The sequence below is a fragment of the Manis javanica genome, chromosome 10 (genome assembly GCF_040802235.1).
Source record: "Manis javanica isolate MJ-LG chromosome 10, MJ_LKY, whole genome shotgun sequence".
Classification (NCBI taxonomy): Eukaryota; Metazoa; Chordata; class Mammalia; order Pholidota; family Manidae; genus Manis; species Manis javanica.
Genome location: NC_133165.1, coordinates 112612472 through 112630576, shown reverse-complemented (window position 1 = coordinate 112630576; position 18105 = coordinate 112612472). Strand labels below are relative to the sequence as shown.

At 42.2% G+C, this 18105-nt stretch overlaps 1 protein-coding gene across 1 annotated transcript in view; it reads right to left on the bottom strand.

Annotated features, from left to right (window-relative positions):
- The window catches only part of MEI1 (meiotic double-stranded break formation protein 1), a 66173-nt gene that overhangs the window by 11013 nt on the left and 37055 nt on the right, over positions 1–18105 (bottom strand). Inside the window, exons 20-23 of the mRNA XM_073213939.1 lie at positions 12590–12865; positions 6009–6174; positions 3872–3976; positions 254–364 (exon numbers count right to left, since the gene is read on the bottom strand). Of these exons, the coding sequence (XP_073070040.1) occupies positions 254–364; positions 3872–3976; positions 6009–6174; positions 12590–12865 (658 nt within the window). The remainder of the gene's footprint in view (positions 1–253; positions 365–3871; positions 3977–6008; positions 6175–12589; positions 12866–18105) is intronic.

Sequence of the window (18105 nt, the reverse complement as noted above, 5' to 3'; positions counted from 1 at the left end):
CCATGGTGGTTAGTTAGCACCTCATGGGGGTTTCATGCAAATATGGCAAATAAACAACAGGATCAGCTTGAAGATCTAACTGTCCCAACTACATTCTAGAAACACAAGTTATCAAAAAGGACATTATGACCATCTGGCCCAATCATATGTACCCTTATTTATTTTTTTAAGATGGAAAAACTGATGGTAGGAAGGGCCACAAACACTGTCCCACATCCTTTCTCTTCACTGATCCCAGCCTGGGCCCCAGTACCTCTTTTCTGACTGCTTGGCGTGGTTTGATGAAGGGTCCAATACAGGAAGTTGAAGGAGGGCTGCAGGATGTCCACGTCAGTGGGGCTGCACTTCCCACACAGCTTGCTCACTGTAAGAGATGAGAATCCCCACACATGCCATCTCCACATGTGCACCATCTCCCCAGGCATACCACTGTGCAGCACTCCATGGCTTAAACACACACCAGCACCCACACTTCCTGTACATAATGGCCCTCAACTGGCTAATTTCAGATGTTACTCTTTTCTTTAAATTTTGTTATCATTAATTTATAATTACATGCAGAACATTATGTTTACTAGACTCCCCCCTTCACCAAGTCACAATCCCCATTACAGTCACTGTCCATCAATGTAGTAAGATGTTGTAGAATCACTACTTGTCTCCTCTATGTTGCACAGCCCTCCCTGTACCCCACCCCCACATTATACATGCTAATCATAATGTCCCCTTTCTTTTTCCCTGCCCTTATCCCTCCCTTCCTACCCATCTCCCCAGTCCCTTTCCCTTTGCTAACTGTTAGTCCATTCTTGGGTTCTGTGATTCTGATGCTGTTTTGTTCCTTCAGTTTTTCTTTGTTCTCATACTCCACATATGAGTGAAATTATTTGGTACTTGTCTTTCTCTGCCTCGCTTATTCACTGAGCACAATACCCTCTAGCTCCATCCATGTTGCTGCAAATGGTAGGATTTGTTTTCTTCTTATGGCTGAATAATATTCCATTGTGTATATGTACCACATCTTCTTTATCCATTCACCTACTGATGGACATTTAGGTTGCTTCCATTTCTTGGCTATTGTAAATAGTGCTACGATAAACATAGGGGTGCATCTGTCTTTTTCAAACTGGGCTGCTGCATTCTTAGAGTAAATTCCTAGAAGTGGAATTCCTGGGTCAAATGGTATTTCTATTTTGAGCTTTTTGAGGAACCTCCATACTGCTTTCCACAATGGTTGAACTAATTTACATTCCCACCAGCAGTGTAGGAGGGTTCCCGTTTCTCTGCAACCTCGCCAACATTTGTTGTTGTTTGTCTTTTGGATGGTGGCCATCCGTACTGGTGTGAGGAGATACCTCATTGTGGTTTTAATTTGCATTTCTCTGATGACTAGCTATGTGTAGCATCTTTTCATGTGTCTGTTGGCCATCTGAATTTCTTCTTTGGAGAACTGTCTGTTCAGCTCCTCTGCCCATTTTTTAATTGGATTATTTGGTTTTTGTTTGTTGAGGTGTGTGAGCTCTTTATATATTTTGGATGTCAACCCTTTATCAGATCTGTCATTTATGAATATATTCTCCCACACTGTAGGGTACCTTTTTGTTCTATTGATGGTGTCCTTTGCTGTACAGAAGCTTTTCAGCTTGATATAGTCCCACTTGTTCATTTTTGCTTTTGTTTCCCTTGCCTGGGGAGATATGTTCATGAAGAAGTCACTCATGTTTATGTCCAAGAGATTTTTGCCTATGTTTTTTTCTAAGAGTTTTATAGTTTCATGACTTACATTCAGGTCTTTGATCCATTTGGAGTTTACTTTTGTGTATGGGGTTAGACAGTGATCCAGTTTCATTCTCTTACATGTAGCTGTCCAGTTTTGCCAGCACCATCTGTTGAAGAGACTGTCATTTCCCCATTGTATGTCCATGGCTCCTTTATTGAATATTAATTGACCATATATGTTTGGGTTAATGTTTGGAGTCTCTATTCTGTTCCACTGGCCTGTGGCTCTGTTCTTGTGCCAGTACCAAGTTGTCTTGATTACTGTGGCTTTGTAGTAGAGCTTGAAGTTGGGGAGCGAGATCCCCCCACTTTATTCTTCCTTCTCAGGATTGCTTTGGCTATTCAGGGTCTTTGGTGTTTCCATATGAATTTTTTAACTATTTGTTCCAGGTCGTTGAAGAATGCTGCTGGTAATTTGATAGGGATTGCATCAAATCTGTATATTGCTTTGGGCCAGATGTTACTCTTGGGCCAAGTAGAAACTAAGTGTCCCGGGTGTTCAGCCAATGGAAATAAACAGAGTGACAAGCCTAAAGGCACATTCATATCCCCATTTGATCAAACATCACCCAAGCTGCCTACAGCTGCATGTTAGAACAGACTACACAAGTTTAGGTGTCAAAAGGCATCCTGAGACAGTACTTATGTTGGCATGGACCCCAGGCTGGAAGGTCTACAGAGATCATTTAGGCCAGCCTGCCCCCCTTAGCAGGAAGAAGATCCAGCCTCTGAATTCCTCCAGCAGTAGGGTACTCACCACCTTCCCAGGGAAGCTCTGTGACCATCCATGTGCAGTTCCCTGAATTTATCATGTTTTCTCTCACATTATACCCATCTGGCTAACTCCTTAACTCCTATTCAGCAGTCAAGATTCAGCTCTAAGTTCACTTCTCCTGTAAAGTGTTCTTCAACCTCTTAAGACAAATTAGATGTCTCTAAGTTCCGGCACCCATCACAGCAGTTACTACACTGTTGAGTAGACAATTATAGGATGCATCCCTTTCCTCCTGGGAATCCCACTCCTTGCTGCCCTGCCCCCACTTCAGCCCAATATGAAGCCTACCTCAGTCTCCATTCACTTTTTTGGCACTCACGTAACACTTGACCTCTAACTGACTTGTCAATGAGACAAGCAGCCACAAACCATATCCTTACCCCTGAACTACAGTCCTCTTCCCTCAATGCTCTCAAATAAAAGTACTAAAAGGTTCTATGTAAATGTAGATTACTTCATGTGTATGTTTCAGCCCATTACTCCTCCCTGTCAAAAGCCTTTCTGTTGGCTGACTTTAGCACACATAGACTGTCCTCCCAGCTGAGCATCACCCCTGACCTGACAGACAGGTTGGCAAGACCAGCATCAGGTCGGGCCTGGAGGCCTTTTTTGAACCTGACCCTGATTATCTCATGAGGAGGCCTGGGTTCCAGGCAAAGACAGAACCATCCTCACCTGTGGTTAGAGGCCCTAACAGTCCCCAGGTACTGAAGACACACTTTTTTTACTATTAATTTCAACCTTGTCTCAAAAATCTTCCTGATGGTACCGCCTGTGATGTGGCAACTGCATTCATGAGCAATGAAAGGTAGAAAAGAGGCCTAGAGAACTGTGAAGTGGATCATCAGATCCTGAGCCAGCTGTGGGGGAATATGGAGAACTGAGTTTGTGCCAGGAAAAATGAATCTAAATGGATAGTATCCAGGCTGATGGCCAACTGCATGCCAGGCACTGTGTGGCACTCTACATGTACAGCTATTCCTTACCTCACCCCTAAATCAGCTAAGTACTGTTCTACCTATGAGAAACTTAAGGCTCATAGGGGTTTGGCGATTGCCCAAGGTCACATTGCTAGTGACTAAGCTGCTAACAAGACCTTCCTGACTTCAGAGCTTATGCTTGTCACACAGCATTATTTTGTCTCCCAAACACTCCCAGAGAACAAGTAGATAAAGATCTGGAAGGTCCCTCAGCGAGAAGCCAACAGAAACAGACTGATTCACAGGTCCAAAGGGATGCGAGACAGAGTAAAGGAACAACACCAGCGCTTCTGGGCAGCGCCCACAGCACGCGCAGGCACTGTCCCAGCAGCCCAGGCACCTTGGTGAAGGAGGTTCATGGCCATGCTGTCCAGTTCTTGCTCTGACTCGTTCCTCAGCTGCATTAAGGAGAGGAGGCTCAGCAGCAACGGCAGGTTCCCTGAGGCTGTGAGAATGAGGAGGCTGTCAGGGGCCTGATACTCAGATCAACCCAAGCTCAGTCAGACATCCCGCTCTGTGTTAAGTGGTTTGTTGGGATCTACCCCTGTTTCCTGCTTGCCTCCTTCTTTACTGCGGACAAGTGCAACTGACATACTGAGTGCCAGCTCTGGAGTGAGTACCAGGAATTCTATATTTCACTTCATCCCCTTAAAACCATGTGAAACAGGGATTGTTATTCCTGTTTTGCATTTAAGAAAAATGAGACCCAGAGAGGCTGAGTAACTTCTCTCCAAGGTTCCACAAACGGTAAGTGGCAGGGCCAGGAATTGAACCCAAATCTGAATCCAATGCCCATGGGCTTTCCACTGTGTGTTCCCATAAAGTTTCACAGCTCTTACACACTATCAGCAGTTAGGGCTTATCCCTGGAAAGGAAGGACTCAGCTCCTCCAGGCACCCTTAAGCTTACCTCCAAACCTGTCCTCAGTCAGGACTGGACCACAGCTCTCCCCCAACTTCCTCTTTATTATCTTTTATTTTTTAAGATTTTTTTTGAAATAGTGTTGATATATAATATTACATTGGTTTCAGATGTACAACATAGTAGTTCAACAATTAGATGCATTACTAAATGCTCATCACAGTAAGTGTAGTTACCATCCGTCACCATACAAAGAAATTACAATATTATTTACTATAGTCCCTGTCCTGTATTGCCACCCAGTGACTAATTTGTTTTATAAGTTAAAGTTTGTATCTCTTTATCCCCTTCACCTATTTCACCCATCCTCCTCCCCACATGGCAAACATTAATCCCTTCTCTGTATGAGCCTTTTTGTTTTGTTTGTTCATTTGTTTTGTTTTTTAGATTCCACATGTAAGTGAAATCATATAGTATTTGTCCTTCTCTGCCTCACTTATTTCACTGAGCATAATATCCTTTAGGTCCATCAGTGTTGTCATAAATGGCAAGATATCATTCTTTTTGGGGTTGAGTAATATTCCATTGTGTGTATATGCCACATAATTATCTATTCATTTATTGATGAACACTTAAGTTGCTTCCATGTCTTGGCTATTGTAAATAATGCTGCAATAAAAACAGAAGTGCATATATCTCTTTGAATTAGTGATTTTGTTTTCTGCAGGTAAATTCCAGATGTGGAATTCCTAGGTCATATGGAAAGGAGGAAAGACTATACAATGGAGAAAAAACAGTCTCTTCAATAAATGGTGCTGGGAAAACTGGACAACTACATGAAAAGAATAAAACTGGATCACTCCCATTTTCTCTTAATTGCTTAGAAATTTAACTTAAAAATTCAGCTTTCTATAGGGAGTATATAGTCAACAATATCATATTGTCTTTGTATGTTAACAGATGGTAACTATACTTACAGTGGTGGACATTTTGTAATGTATATAATTGTCAAATTACTATGTTGTACATCTGAAACCAATATAATATTGTATATCAATTATATTTTTAAAAGTCAACTTTCTAAAAGTAGGAAAAGACAAACCAATCCTAGTCTTTTCAGGGTCTTCATACTGAACCAAACATCAAGCTTCCTTGACTCCACGAAGTTCCATTCCAGATTTGGAAAGTATCTATCTAAACCTCACTGGGAGCTTCCAGTGTATCACAGAGTCACCCTTGCCCTGGCCCCTGCTGGCTGCTACTGCCTCCCTGGCCTCCCCGTCTCCTGCTTTCTTCTTCCCAACTGGGGCTGCCTTTCTTGTAACAAACAGCTCTGGGCACATGCATGCATCAAACACACCCACCCAGGCTAAACACACAGAGACATTAAACATAAACATATACCACACACACACATTCAGACATCCCAAACCAAGAAGGGTGAGTACCCACTGTCCAAGAGAGGAAGGAAGTAATGTGTAGTCTGATGCATGCCACACTGGATTGACTTTTCTTTTGCAGAGAAAACTCTGACTCTCTCTCCTGGAGAAGGCTTCATTCATCAGGGTAGAAATAACCTTCAGACCAAAATGTGTGCTCAGCGGCTGTAGACTGACCTTCTCGGGGGGATGCCTCATGCTCCACCAGCAGATGCTGTAGGATTAGCAGGAAATGGCCTCGGATGAGACCATCCACTTGTATATCCTCATTCCTCCACAAAAAGCTCCTAAGAACCATCAGTACCTTTCGGGCTGTGTCCACTGGGCTGGAATAGATGAGGTCCTGAGCAGGAGAGATGGAAGCCAGAGCTCAGAGAACACGATGGTTGGGACAGGTGGACAGTGAAGAAGAGAGGGTTTGGGAAAGGGCCCAGGATGCTGTGCCACAGAACCCGGGGGAGGAAGCACTCACTTATCATCTATCAAGTACCATCCTGTTGAACAGGTCCATGCTAAACAGGAAGAAATGCAGGCTCAGAGAGATTATGTGATGTGCCAAAGGTCACATAAGCCAGTCAATGGCAAAGCTAGGTTTGAATTCAGGTCTCCCAGCTCCAATGACAAACTCTTTCTACTTTCTAGGTTGCCTCTCTCTTGAAAATGTAATTATTAGGGTCAAGAAGAAGTTTTTTCAGAATAGGAAACCTGAGAGTGCCTTAACAGAGTAGAGAGGGGAATGGAGACGTCACAGGGTAGGAGAGGATGAGTTAAGACGGAAGGAAAGGGAGGACTAGGTTAGGCCACTTCTCTGTCATGGCATTTGGCTACTTCTGCCCCAAGATGTAAAGGCCTTGGGTTTGGAAAGTGGGAAAGCACATTGCTTTTTATTTGTTTTCAGTTATTTTAATAAGGGTATGTTAGATGCAAAGTCAATCAGAAGCCACACCAGAGATAGCTCCTGACACCTACCAGCCCAAACAAGCCAATTCCTTCAGACAGGCTAACATGCTGGGCCACTTAGGGCCACATGCTATGAATCCAAGGTCACATACAGACACTTTCCAGGGAGGACAGCTTCTGACACACAGAGACACATGCTACAGGGTACATGACCAAAGAAACTGTAAGATGTGCTGATCACAGGGTGGCACAGGAGCATCTGGGCTTGGCTCTTCACCATACTCCACCGCTGCCAGGGAAACAACGATAATGTCAATTAACAATCACTCAATTAGGGCCTAAAAATAACAGGTATGATGCTGTGTTTAAACTGTCACTGCATGTTTGTTTATACATTATGTGTATCTTCATAACAACTTTTCCAAGTAGGTGTCACCTTAATTTTTCAAATGAGGAACTGGGGCAGATAAAGTAGTTTGCCTACCAAGAAAGCAGTGTAAATGCTACCATACTACAAGTTAATGAAGGGCAGAGGTGAGGTTTGCTTCATTTTTGTCACCTTGGAGAGACACTGTAAACATCTCTGGGAGGAGATCACAGGATGGAAGAGCTAAAGGGAACCTAAGTTCATTTCCATCCAACCCTCTTACTTTATAGAGTATAAGGCTGAAGCACAGAGGGGATGTGATTTGCCCAAGGTCACAGGGCCCAAAGTCAAACCAGTTTCTGGATCCTGTGCCTTCATCACTATGTAGCTGCCTGACTGCAATAGAGCTGGTCTCTCAGAAACTTGAGTTGGTACATTTTAAAAGTTCAAAGGGAAGGGAGCTACTTGACCTTTGGTAGGTGTGATGAATGCCAGGGGAAGGTGTGCACTCCACCACATGGGTCAGTGGGAAGGTTCTGGGCAGAACATAGCCCGCTCTTTAGTCTGCCCTGCTCAGAACAGTACAGCACTCTGGGATGGGAATACACCAGGGTGATATGTCCAAGCAAGGAACAGAGCTTCTCTGGCATCATTGTTTTTCACATCTAAGCAGCCTACATGAAAGACCACCCATTGATAGGAGTGGCAATTAACAGCTTTGTTTTCAGCTGTTAATTACCCATATCAAAAACAGAAATTGGTACCAACACATATTTTTAGACTCTTTTCCCTGTCTGTGACTAAAATCTGGGGAGAAATGGTAGGAATTATATATATAAACAGAAAACAAAGTCATTCCTCACTACTCCTTTTTTTACCACCAATGTTTCTAAGATCTAATTGAGTGAAAAACTCATCAACTGTAGGCCACAGTCATGGTCATGACCCTTACTAACTAATAATTCAATAGGCTTCTTTGAGATTAACATTCTTTATCTGGCTCAGTCAGTCAATGACCAGTGAATACAGCCTATGGTGTACAGCATACCAAGAGTGTTCCTACATATTCTTTTGTTTATCCTTATGTTAGCTCCACGTTACACATGAGGAAACAATCTCAGAGAAACCTTCATCTTCCTGGACCTCTATGCAATATCGAACGCTAAGGGCAGTTCCTTCTGGTTGAGCTGTAGGCCTGGTGAAGCACAAGGCTCCTCTCTGCCCTGCCCCAACCTCCTTCAGGCAGGAGGGGTGACAAGAATGGTACATATTCAAGGACAAGGTCCAGGCCACCACAACAAAGAGTGGGGCACCTGCTGCAGGGACAGGGACAGGGACTCTAAGGATTTGGTCTCCTGAGGTTCATTTTCTCTTTGGCTTGCTTCTTTTAAATACTTAAGTCCTTTGAAGCTAGTGTCCAACAATAGCCTTCAGCTAGGGAAGGGCTGCCACTCTAGAAAGATCTAGACTGAGAAGGAGAATTGGGAGAGGAAGATAATGAGCTCTATTGTAGACAGAAATGTTAGCTTTATGGGTCTGGAGCTCAGGAGAGAGGTCAGGAGTGGGGAGAGATTTGAGTCATTAGCATATGGCAGGAGGCAAAGCCATGGTGACAAATAAAACAGTCCCGGGACAATGCGCTGAGTGAAAAGAGAGCCTAAGATGAAACCTTAAAGAGCAGTAACTCTCCAGTGCTGGCCAGAGAGAAAACTATCAAGGAGACTGGGAGGAGCACCAAGGAAGTAGGAGAGAAATTAAGAGAGTTGGTATTACTGAAACCAAGAATGTGTCAATAAAAAGGGAATGGACAATCATCAAATGCTAACAGGTCAAGTAAGATAAGGACCAAAAAGTCCACTGTAACTGGCCATAACGACATCATTGTTGATCCTGCTGGAAGAGTTTAAGTAGCAACGGGGGCAGAAACCAGTAAACAGAGGAATGAGTGAGAAGTGACAATTTTGAGAGCAGAAAACTACTTCTAGGAGTTTGGCTGTAAAGGAAAGGACATGAGAAATGAAAGGGTTGGGAGGGCAGAGACCAGTGGGAGTCTGGATCTGGGTGGAACATGTCCAGAGCAACCAGGAGTAAGTCTAGAGGGACTGAGACTCTCCTACACTCCCACAGCCCAGTTTCATGAGCTGAAATTTTTTCTAGCCTCTCCATTCTCTGATTCTCTCCCTCCAATGATGCTTTATACGCCTCTACAAAGGGACCAAGATAAAACAAGCATCTGATTTGTTCAAGGACAAGGATCTGAGTATCCGAATTATCTTTTTATCCCCAGTGCTTAGGGCCTTGTAAGTACCAAAAAAATGTATGATAGATGAAAAAGTGAGTAACTGAATTCAAGGCTTCTAAAAAACCTGCTTCTCCTTACCTTTCTCCCAACCTCATCTCCTGTGACATACCCTCCAAGCTCCAAACCCACACCAGGCCGCCTGCCGTCCCTGAATTACATAAGCACTTTCTTGCTGCTGTACTGGCCTGACAGGATCCTCCCCGAGACCTTTCACCTGTCAAACCTTTTGAGGATCAGCACGGATGACACCTCTCTGTACCCCCTGCCACCCAAGCACTTTGCCCAGCTTTTACTGCCACACTGTTAGGACAGCCGTGGTTTGTTGTGATTCCCTCGTGGTGAGGGGCAGGGACTAGATCCAATTCTTCACTGCATCCCCTGTGCTCTCTTTAAGTGGAACACTGGATCAAGGCTGGTTTCTCTTACTCTTAGTGTTAGCTCAGTTTTCTGGGAAGAACATAAGACAAGGAATTGGAATCTGGGTTTTAATCTCAACTCTTGTGACTTGGGCAAATCTCTCGAAACCTATTTCTTCATCTATTTAAAAAGGAAAAAAAAAGATACCATAATTAGTATCTCTCTTAGATGATCTGCTTTTTTTTTGAGAGAGAGAATTTTAGACCTGTCCAGACTCCTAATTCAATGAGTCAACAAATATTTATAAGTACCTACTATGTGTGACGAATGGACTCTGAATACAGCATCTAGCAAAGAAAATCCAGTATCTTAGTTCTATCATTGTCCCTCCACTGGGGTTTCATGTGGCCTTCCTCCTCTATGCACTGGTGCTTTATTTATTTATTTTTATTAAGGTATCATTGACATACACTCTTAATGAAGATTCCACATGAAAAACAATGTGGTTACTACATTCACCCATATTATCGAGTCCCCCCCATATCCCATGCAGTCACTGTCCATCAGTGTAGTAAGATGCCACAGAGTCACTACTTGTCTTTTCTGTGCTACACTGTCTTTCCCATGAGCCCCTCACACCATGTGTACTAATCATAATACCCTTCAATCCCCTTCTCTCGCCCTCCCCACCTGCCCTCCCCCACCCCTCCCCTTTGGTACCTAGAGTCCCTTCATGGACTTTGTGAGTCTGCTGCTATTTTGTTCCTTCGGTTTTGCTTCGTTGTTATACTCCACAAATGAGGGAAATCATTTGGCATTTGTCTCTCTCTGCCTGACTTATTTCACTGAGCATAATACCCTCTAGCTCCATCCATGTTGTTGCAAATGGTAGGATTTGTTTCTTTCTTATGGTTGAATAATATTTCATTGTGTATATGTACCACATCTACTTTATCCATTCATCTACTGATGGACACTTAGGTTGCTTCCATATCTTGGCTATTATAAATAGTGCTGCAATAAACATAGGGGTGCATATGTCTTTTTGTATCTGAGAACTTGTTTTCTTTGGGTAAATTCCTAGGAGTGGAATTCCCGGGTCAAATGGTATTTGCACTGGTGCTTTATTTTAACCCATTCCTTCTCCTTTCCTTCTGCTCCAAAGCATGAATATGGTCCCTATCAAGTCAACATGTGTGACCTCACAAGATGACAGATCAGGGAAGATTTAAATATGAGTAGGGCTTGTGTGTATTCATGTATGAATATGGACAAATGGATGCAGCACCTAAGGACATGAGGTGTTATTTCCACTACAGTCACTCCAGGAAAGCCAAGAGAGGGAGCATGTTTGTTGATGATGACATCAAAGGAATCTCCACTCTTCTGTAATGTGCTGTATCATTCTTCCTGGACAAGGGAAAGCCAAGGAGGTGGACTAGCACTGGGGGCAGTGGTTCTAAATCAAGTGTCTCCTATGCTTCCGTTTAGGGCCTGCCACTAGTAATGGCTCACTAAATACAAAGTGTCACATGTACAAATAATTTTCTTTTTAAAAATGTACACATTGACCTAGGAATTCCACTCCTAGGAATTTAACTTACCCTAAGAATGCAGCAGCCCAGTTTGAAAAAGACATATGCGCTCCTATGTTTATCGCAGCACTATTCACAATAGCCAAGAAATGGAAGCAACCTAAGTGTCCATCAGTAGATGAATAGATAAAGAAGATGTGGTACATATACACAATGGAATATTATTCAGCCATAAGAAGAACACAAATCCTACCATTTGCAACAACATGGATGGAGCTAGAGGGTATTATGCTCAGTGAAATAAGCCAGGCAGAGAAAGACAAGTATCAGATGATTTCACTCATCTGTGGAGTATAAGAACAAAGAAAAAACTGAAGGAGCAAAACAGCAGCAGACTCACAGAACCCAAGAATGGACTAACAGTTACCAAAGGGAAAGGGACTGGGGAGGATGGGTGGGAAGGGAGGGATAAGGGGGGAAAAGGGGCATTACGATTAGCACACATAAGGTGGGGGGGCAGGGCACGGGGAAGGCAGTACAACACAGAGAAGACAAGTAGTAATTCTATAGCCTCTTATTATGCTGATGGACAGTGATTGTAATGGGGTACGTGGTGGGGACTTGATAATAGAGGGAGTCTAGTAACCATAATATTACTCATGTAATTGTACATTAATGATACCAAAATTTTAAAAAATATATACAAATTACAGCAGTTACCTCTATACTAATGTCACTGTCATTAATTTGTTTTCCAATATGCAAGGTGACATTAAAGCCAGTATGATAGAAACTACAGACAAAAGGCAGCTGACTTATCTAACTGATGTACCTGATAGGAATTATAGGGATGTCTTACATATAAAAAAGCACTGAGGTTCCTGACAGTTCTGTGTGTGCCTGAGGAAGTGTGCTGCACATTTAACATTGTGCTGTGAATCATGGCAAAAAAAAGTCTGAATCCCTCTACAATCAGGCATCTTCATCTACATGAACCAAGGGTCTCCTCTGACTTTAAACCCTTATTAGCAGAATCTGCTTGAGAGGAGACAGGGAGGTGAGAGAGAATGGCAAGTAAGATCAGCATTTCATAGTTATATCCTCTGGGGAGCAGACCTCCATCAGACTTAGGAATGGATCTGGATTTAGAGAAACCAGGCACCTCCCACTCACATGGAAACAGCGACAAGGTGGGCAGAACTGGCAACTGTAGGTGCTTCCTGACCTCAGTAAACCAGGACTCAGGGAAAGAAGGCCCACAATCTCTGCATGTAGAAATAAACGAGTGGTCACCTACTAGCAAAATGAGCAGGATGCTGGGGGTGCTTCTGAGTATGAGAAACAGGGCGGCTAAGCTCGCAGGAAGGGTGGACTGTCCAGCAGAAGGAACATTATCCAGCTCCTCACAGCTGCTATCTTCCCAGGAGAACCAAAGTTCCAGGACATGGTGCCCAAATCTACTCATCAGCTCTGGATATAACAGGAAGAACCTGAGCAGGAGGGGGTGGTGAGTGTAGACTAGGTGCAGGTCCACGATGCCCTCTAGGAATTTTCTGATGGCACTGACCATAGCCTGGAGGCAAAGAAAGAAAGGAGCTAAATATACCTTACAGAGGACATGAGAGACCCTAACAAACATAGTAAAGATATAACAGGAAAAATGTGCTAGCATCTCAATACTCCAGAACATCTTCACTGGCTCATCCCAGTGCCCTCTAGTGAGATGATAAGCTCACTGTGCTTGCCTTGTAAGAGTAGTTCTCAACTGGGGGTGATTTTGCTCCCCAGGGGACATTTGGAAATGTCTAGAGACATTTTTGATCATCCTTATTTGGGGAGTGCTGCTGGCACCTAGTGGGAGAAAGCAGGGATGCCACCTAATATCCTACAATGCACAGGCCAGCGTCCCACAGAAGAGACGTTAATGGTGCCCTGGCTAAGACACCCAGCTCTATCGTGATACCACAGTGTATCATGATGGTCAGCATGCGAGTCTACTTCTACACTAGAATTGAGCTGCTTGTGGGCAGGGACTGAAGTAGATTAATCTGTGCATCTGGCACAGGGCCTGGCACAGAGGGAGCAAAGAGCAGATGTATTGAATCATTTATAAATTATCAAAAACATATCTCTCCTCCTCCCCATTACACATGTAACAAAGTTCAAATTCCTTAATGTTATTCTAACAGTTTGAGTTTATAGTTCTGGCTCTTTCATTTAGTCTTTGATCCATTTTGAGTTAATTTCTGTGTATAGTATGAAGGGTCCAACTTTATTATTTTGCATGTGGATATCCCGTTGTCCCAGCATCATTTGTTTAAAAAAAAAAACTTGTTTCCCCAATGAATTGTCTTGGCATCCTTATCAAAAATATATAGGTTTATTTTTGGACTCCCAATTCTGTTTCATTGATCTAGATATCTCTCCTTCTACCAGAAACACACTAATAAATTTCTTTTTGTTAAATTTCTATGAATTTCATGAACACATGTCCCCTGGACAAGGGAAACAAAAGCAAAAATGAACAAATAGGACTATATCAAACTAAAAAGCTTCTGTACAGCAAAGGACACCATCAGTAGAACAAAAAGACATCCTACAGTATGGGAGAATATATTCATAAATGACATATCCGATAAGGGATTGACATCCAAAATATATAAAGAGCTCACGCACCTCAACAAACAAAAAGCAAATAAGCCAATTAAAAAATGGGCAGAGAAGCTGAACAGATACTTCTCCAAAGAAGAAATTCCAATGGCCAACAGGCACATGAAAAGATGCTCCACATCGCTAATCATCAGAGAAATGCAAATTAAAAGCACAATGAGGTATCTCCTCACACCCGTAAGGATCACCACCATCCAAAAGACAAACAACAACAAATGTTGGCAAGGTTGCAGAGAAAGGGGAACCCTCCTACACTGCTGGTGGGTATGTAAATTAGTTCAACCATTGTGGAAAGCAGTATGGAGGTTCCTCAAAAAGCTCAAAATGAAAATTCCATTTGACCCAGGAATTCCACTTCTAGGAATTTACCCTAAGAATGCAGCAGCCCAGTTTGAAAAAGACAGATGCACCCCTATGTTTATCGCAGCACTATTTACAATAGCCAAGAAATGGAAGCAACCTAAATGTCCATCAGTAGATGAATGGATAAAGAAGATGTGGTACATATACACAATGGAATATTATTCAGCCATAAGAAGAAAACAAATCCTACCATTTGCAACAACATGGATGGAGCTAGAAGGTATTATGCTCAGTGAAATCAGCCAGGCAGAGAAAGACAAGTACCAAATGATTTCACTCATCTGTGGAGTATAAGAACAAAGAACAAACTGAAGGAACAAAACAGCATCAGAATCACAGAACCCGAGAATGGACTAACAGTTACCAAAGGGAAAGGGACTGGGGATGATGGGTGGGAAGGGAGGGATAAGGGGGAAAAAGAGGTATTATGATTAGCATTCCTAATGTAGGGGGCAGGGGGACACGGGGAAAGCAGTATAGCACAGAGAAGACAAGTAGTGATTCTATAGCATCTTATTACGCTGATGGACAGTGACTGTAATGGGGTGTGTGGTGGGGACTTGATGATGGGGGGAGTCTAGTAACCATAATGTTGTTCATGTAATTGTACATTAATGATACCAGAATTAAAAAAATTTGTATGTAATTCTTTTGTAAATTTATATAGCTTTGTAGTAAGTTTAAATGAAGACATGTGAGTCCTCCAACTTTGTTCTTTTTCAAGATTGTTTTGGCTATTTGGGGTTTTGAGTTCCTTGCATTTCCAGATGGATGTTAGTTTCAGCTTATTCATTTCAGAAGAGAAAAAAAGGCAACTGGGATTTGATCATGATTGTGTTGAGTCTACAGATCAATCAGGGGAATATTGCTCTTTGAACACTATGAAGTCATCTTTTCCTTCCAGTTTTTTTGAGATATAATTATCATATAACATTATATGTCTAAGGTGTACAATATAGTGATTTGATATATGTATATATTGTGAAATGATTACAATAAGTTTAGTTAACATCCATCACCTCACAAAGTTAAATTTTTTTCTGTGATGACATTTAAGATCTACTCTTTTAGCAACTTTCAAGTATACAAAACATTGTTAGTTTCATCATCATGTTGTACATTATGTACATTATAGCCCCAGAGCTCATTTATCTTACAACTGGCTATTAAGTCTTCTGATTCATGAATACCAGATGTCTTTCTATTTATTTAGGTTTTAATTTCTTTCAGTCATGTTTTATAATTTTCAGTGATCAAGTCCTTGAATTTCTCTTGTTAAATTTTTTCCTATGGATTTTATTTCTTGATGCTATTGTAAATGGGACTGTTAATTGCATGTTTGAACATGTTATTAAAGACTTAAGTCTACCTTTCCAGCTTCTCTCCTCTGTCTCCCATATGACTTAGCTTTGGCACACAAACTGGCTTCTCCCTTGAAGGAACAGACTGGGAAACTTCCCACTGCTGTTACCTTAAATCTTGCTCTGCTTTTAGCTTCCAAGTTCTTCCTTCACCACCTTGTCTCCTTGATGAAGCTTCTCCTGATACCACAATCAGACACAATCCCTCTCCCCATGTGCTTTTGTAGCTCCTGACCAGGCCTCCAGCTCCAGGAGAGCACTCATGGCCGCTGCTGCCTGTCTTGTACGTGATCTTTTGTCTCTTCTAGTACTTCCTGAAGGCAGGGAACTTGTTTGATTTAATGCAACCCTGACAGGGATCACATGGCACCTGGCACATGTCAAGTGATCAATCCACATTGCTTAATGGTTATAGAGTTTCAGTTTTGCAGTATGAAAGGAGTTTTGGAGATGGAGGGTGGTGACAGTTGCACAACAATATTAATATACTTAATGCCACTGAACTGTACACTAAAAATGGTTAAGACGGTAAATTTTATGTTTTGTGTTTTTTTACCACTCTGAATATTCCTTTCAGGTTGTTGCTTTGATTCTCTTCCAAGAACCTGTTTTGCCTACAGTCTCTCACGTGGAGGCTATTTTTGCTTCTGTCTCCCTAGTCCTAAAACCTTGGCTTCTAAATTCTCGACTTCCTCCCTTCTAATCTCCTCCACCTGCCTCAGCCATTCACACCCTTGGTCAAGCACCAAGACCTTCTTACTACCAAGAACTGCATCCTCCCCAATAATCCCAATTCAAGCATCCCACTTTACCACTACCTCTCCTATTTTTCCAGCTTACTCCCTCTAGTATTTCAATCCAACAATTCTTTGAACCAAAGAATCCAACAGTCCCTCTGAATCAAAATCTTTGGAAACATGCTTTTATTCTATTGTCACCCCCCCACACACACACACTGATCCATCATGAGATTCTATTGGCTTTAGCTTCAAAATATACCTAGAAGCTGACACTTTGCACCACCTCCTCTACTATCTCTTGCCTACATTATTGCTGTAGCATAACGGATTTCCATGCCTCCACTCCTGTATCCCTTTGGTCAACTGTCCAAGCAGCCAGAGTGATCTTGTTTAATTCAGCCAGACTATATGAGATCCTCAAAGCAGTAGATTTAGAGAGAAAAGAGAAGCAATTAAAGACTGAGCCCTGGGGCACTACAACACTTAGAAGTCAAAGAGGTAAGAGAAAATCAGCAAAAGACACTGAAACAGAACAGCCAGAGAGATGGGAAGAAAACCAGGAGCACATGGCATTCTAGATGCCAAGTAAAGGCAGTTTAAGGAAAGGGATTCTATTGATAAGTCAAGTAAGATGATGACTGAATATTGACTATTGGTTTTAGCTGCCTATTTGTTGTTGATGACTTTGATAAGCACGTTTTCAGAGATATAAGGTTGAAAGTGTAGCTGGCGTAGGTTCAAGGGACAGTGGGAGAGCAGGAAGTGTATCCAATAAGCCTGAAGCATCTTGTCATACTAGGAAGCTCAAACTCTACCAAAATTACTACAGTTATGTCAAAAGGACTGAGGAGCTACCCTGAATAGGCTCTCGCTGGCCAAAGATAGGACAATTTGAGCCCCAACAGGAAAAAAACTATAGCGGATTGAAGCACATCAAATATTTTTAAATCTATGTGAGCTCATAATGATACCAAAAAAAATGTATTTGGTCACCTTTGGAGAATACTAGGCAACTAACTCATTTTTTTTGAAAGCTGGTAGTTAAAAGGAAAGAATAAAAGATTCAACCTATGCTTCCTATACAATCTACTATTCAGTGTAACTGAACAGTTGATGAGGGAACCTTCTTTTTATACAAGTATTCCAATTAATAAACAATGATTGAATGACAGAATTTTTCAGCCCCTAATGAATCAATGGATCTAGGTCACAAAAAGAGAGACAATGGGACAATTATGCACTTAGGCCTATCTTAATTGAAAACCCATGCACTTCCACTACACCTTCCTGCTTCCATTCAAATTAAACCAGGTCGACTTACATCACTTTGTCCCAAGAGTTATCAAAAAGAGGCAAAATCAATAGTCAGTGAAGGAAGAGTATCTCAGGTTGAGGCTGAAGATTCCATATCTGAGGAGTAGAAGCAATCTTCAATGAAAAAGGTGAGACGTTCAGTGAAGATTCTCTTAATCTCCAACAGTTTAAAAAGAAGATAGAGAAAGAGAACTTGTATACACAGAACTACCATCAAAGTGATCTGAGATCAGCCTGATCTAGGTCCCAGCAACCCACTTTGTTTGACATACTGTTACCAGAAGGAAATACCTCACACCTCTCTCCTCCTGCACAGACCAGAGGTGGTACTAACAGCCTTGGGAGTTGGTCAGGTCAGAGTTGGA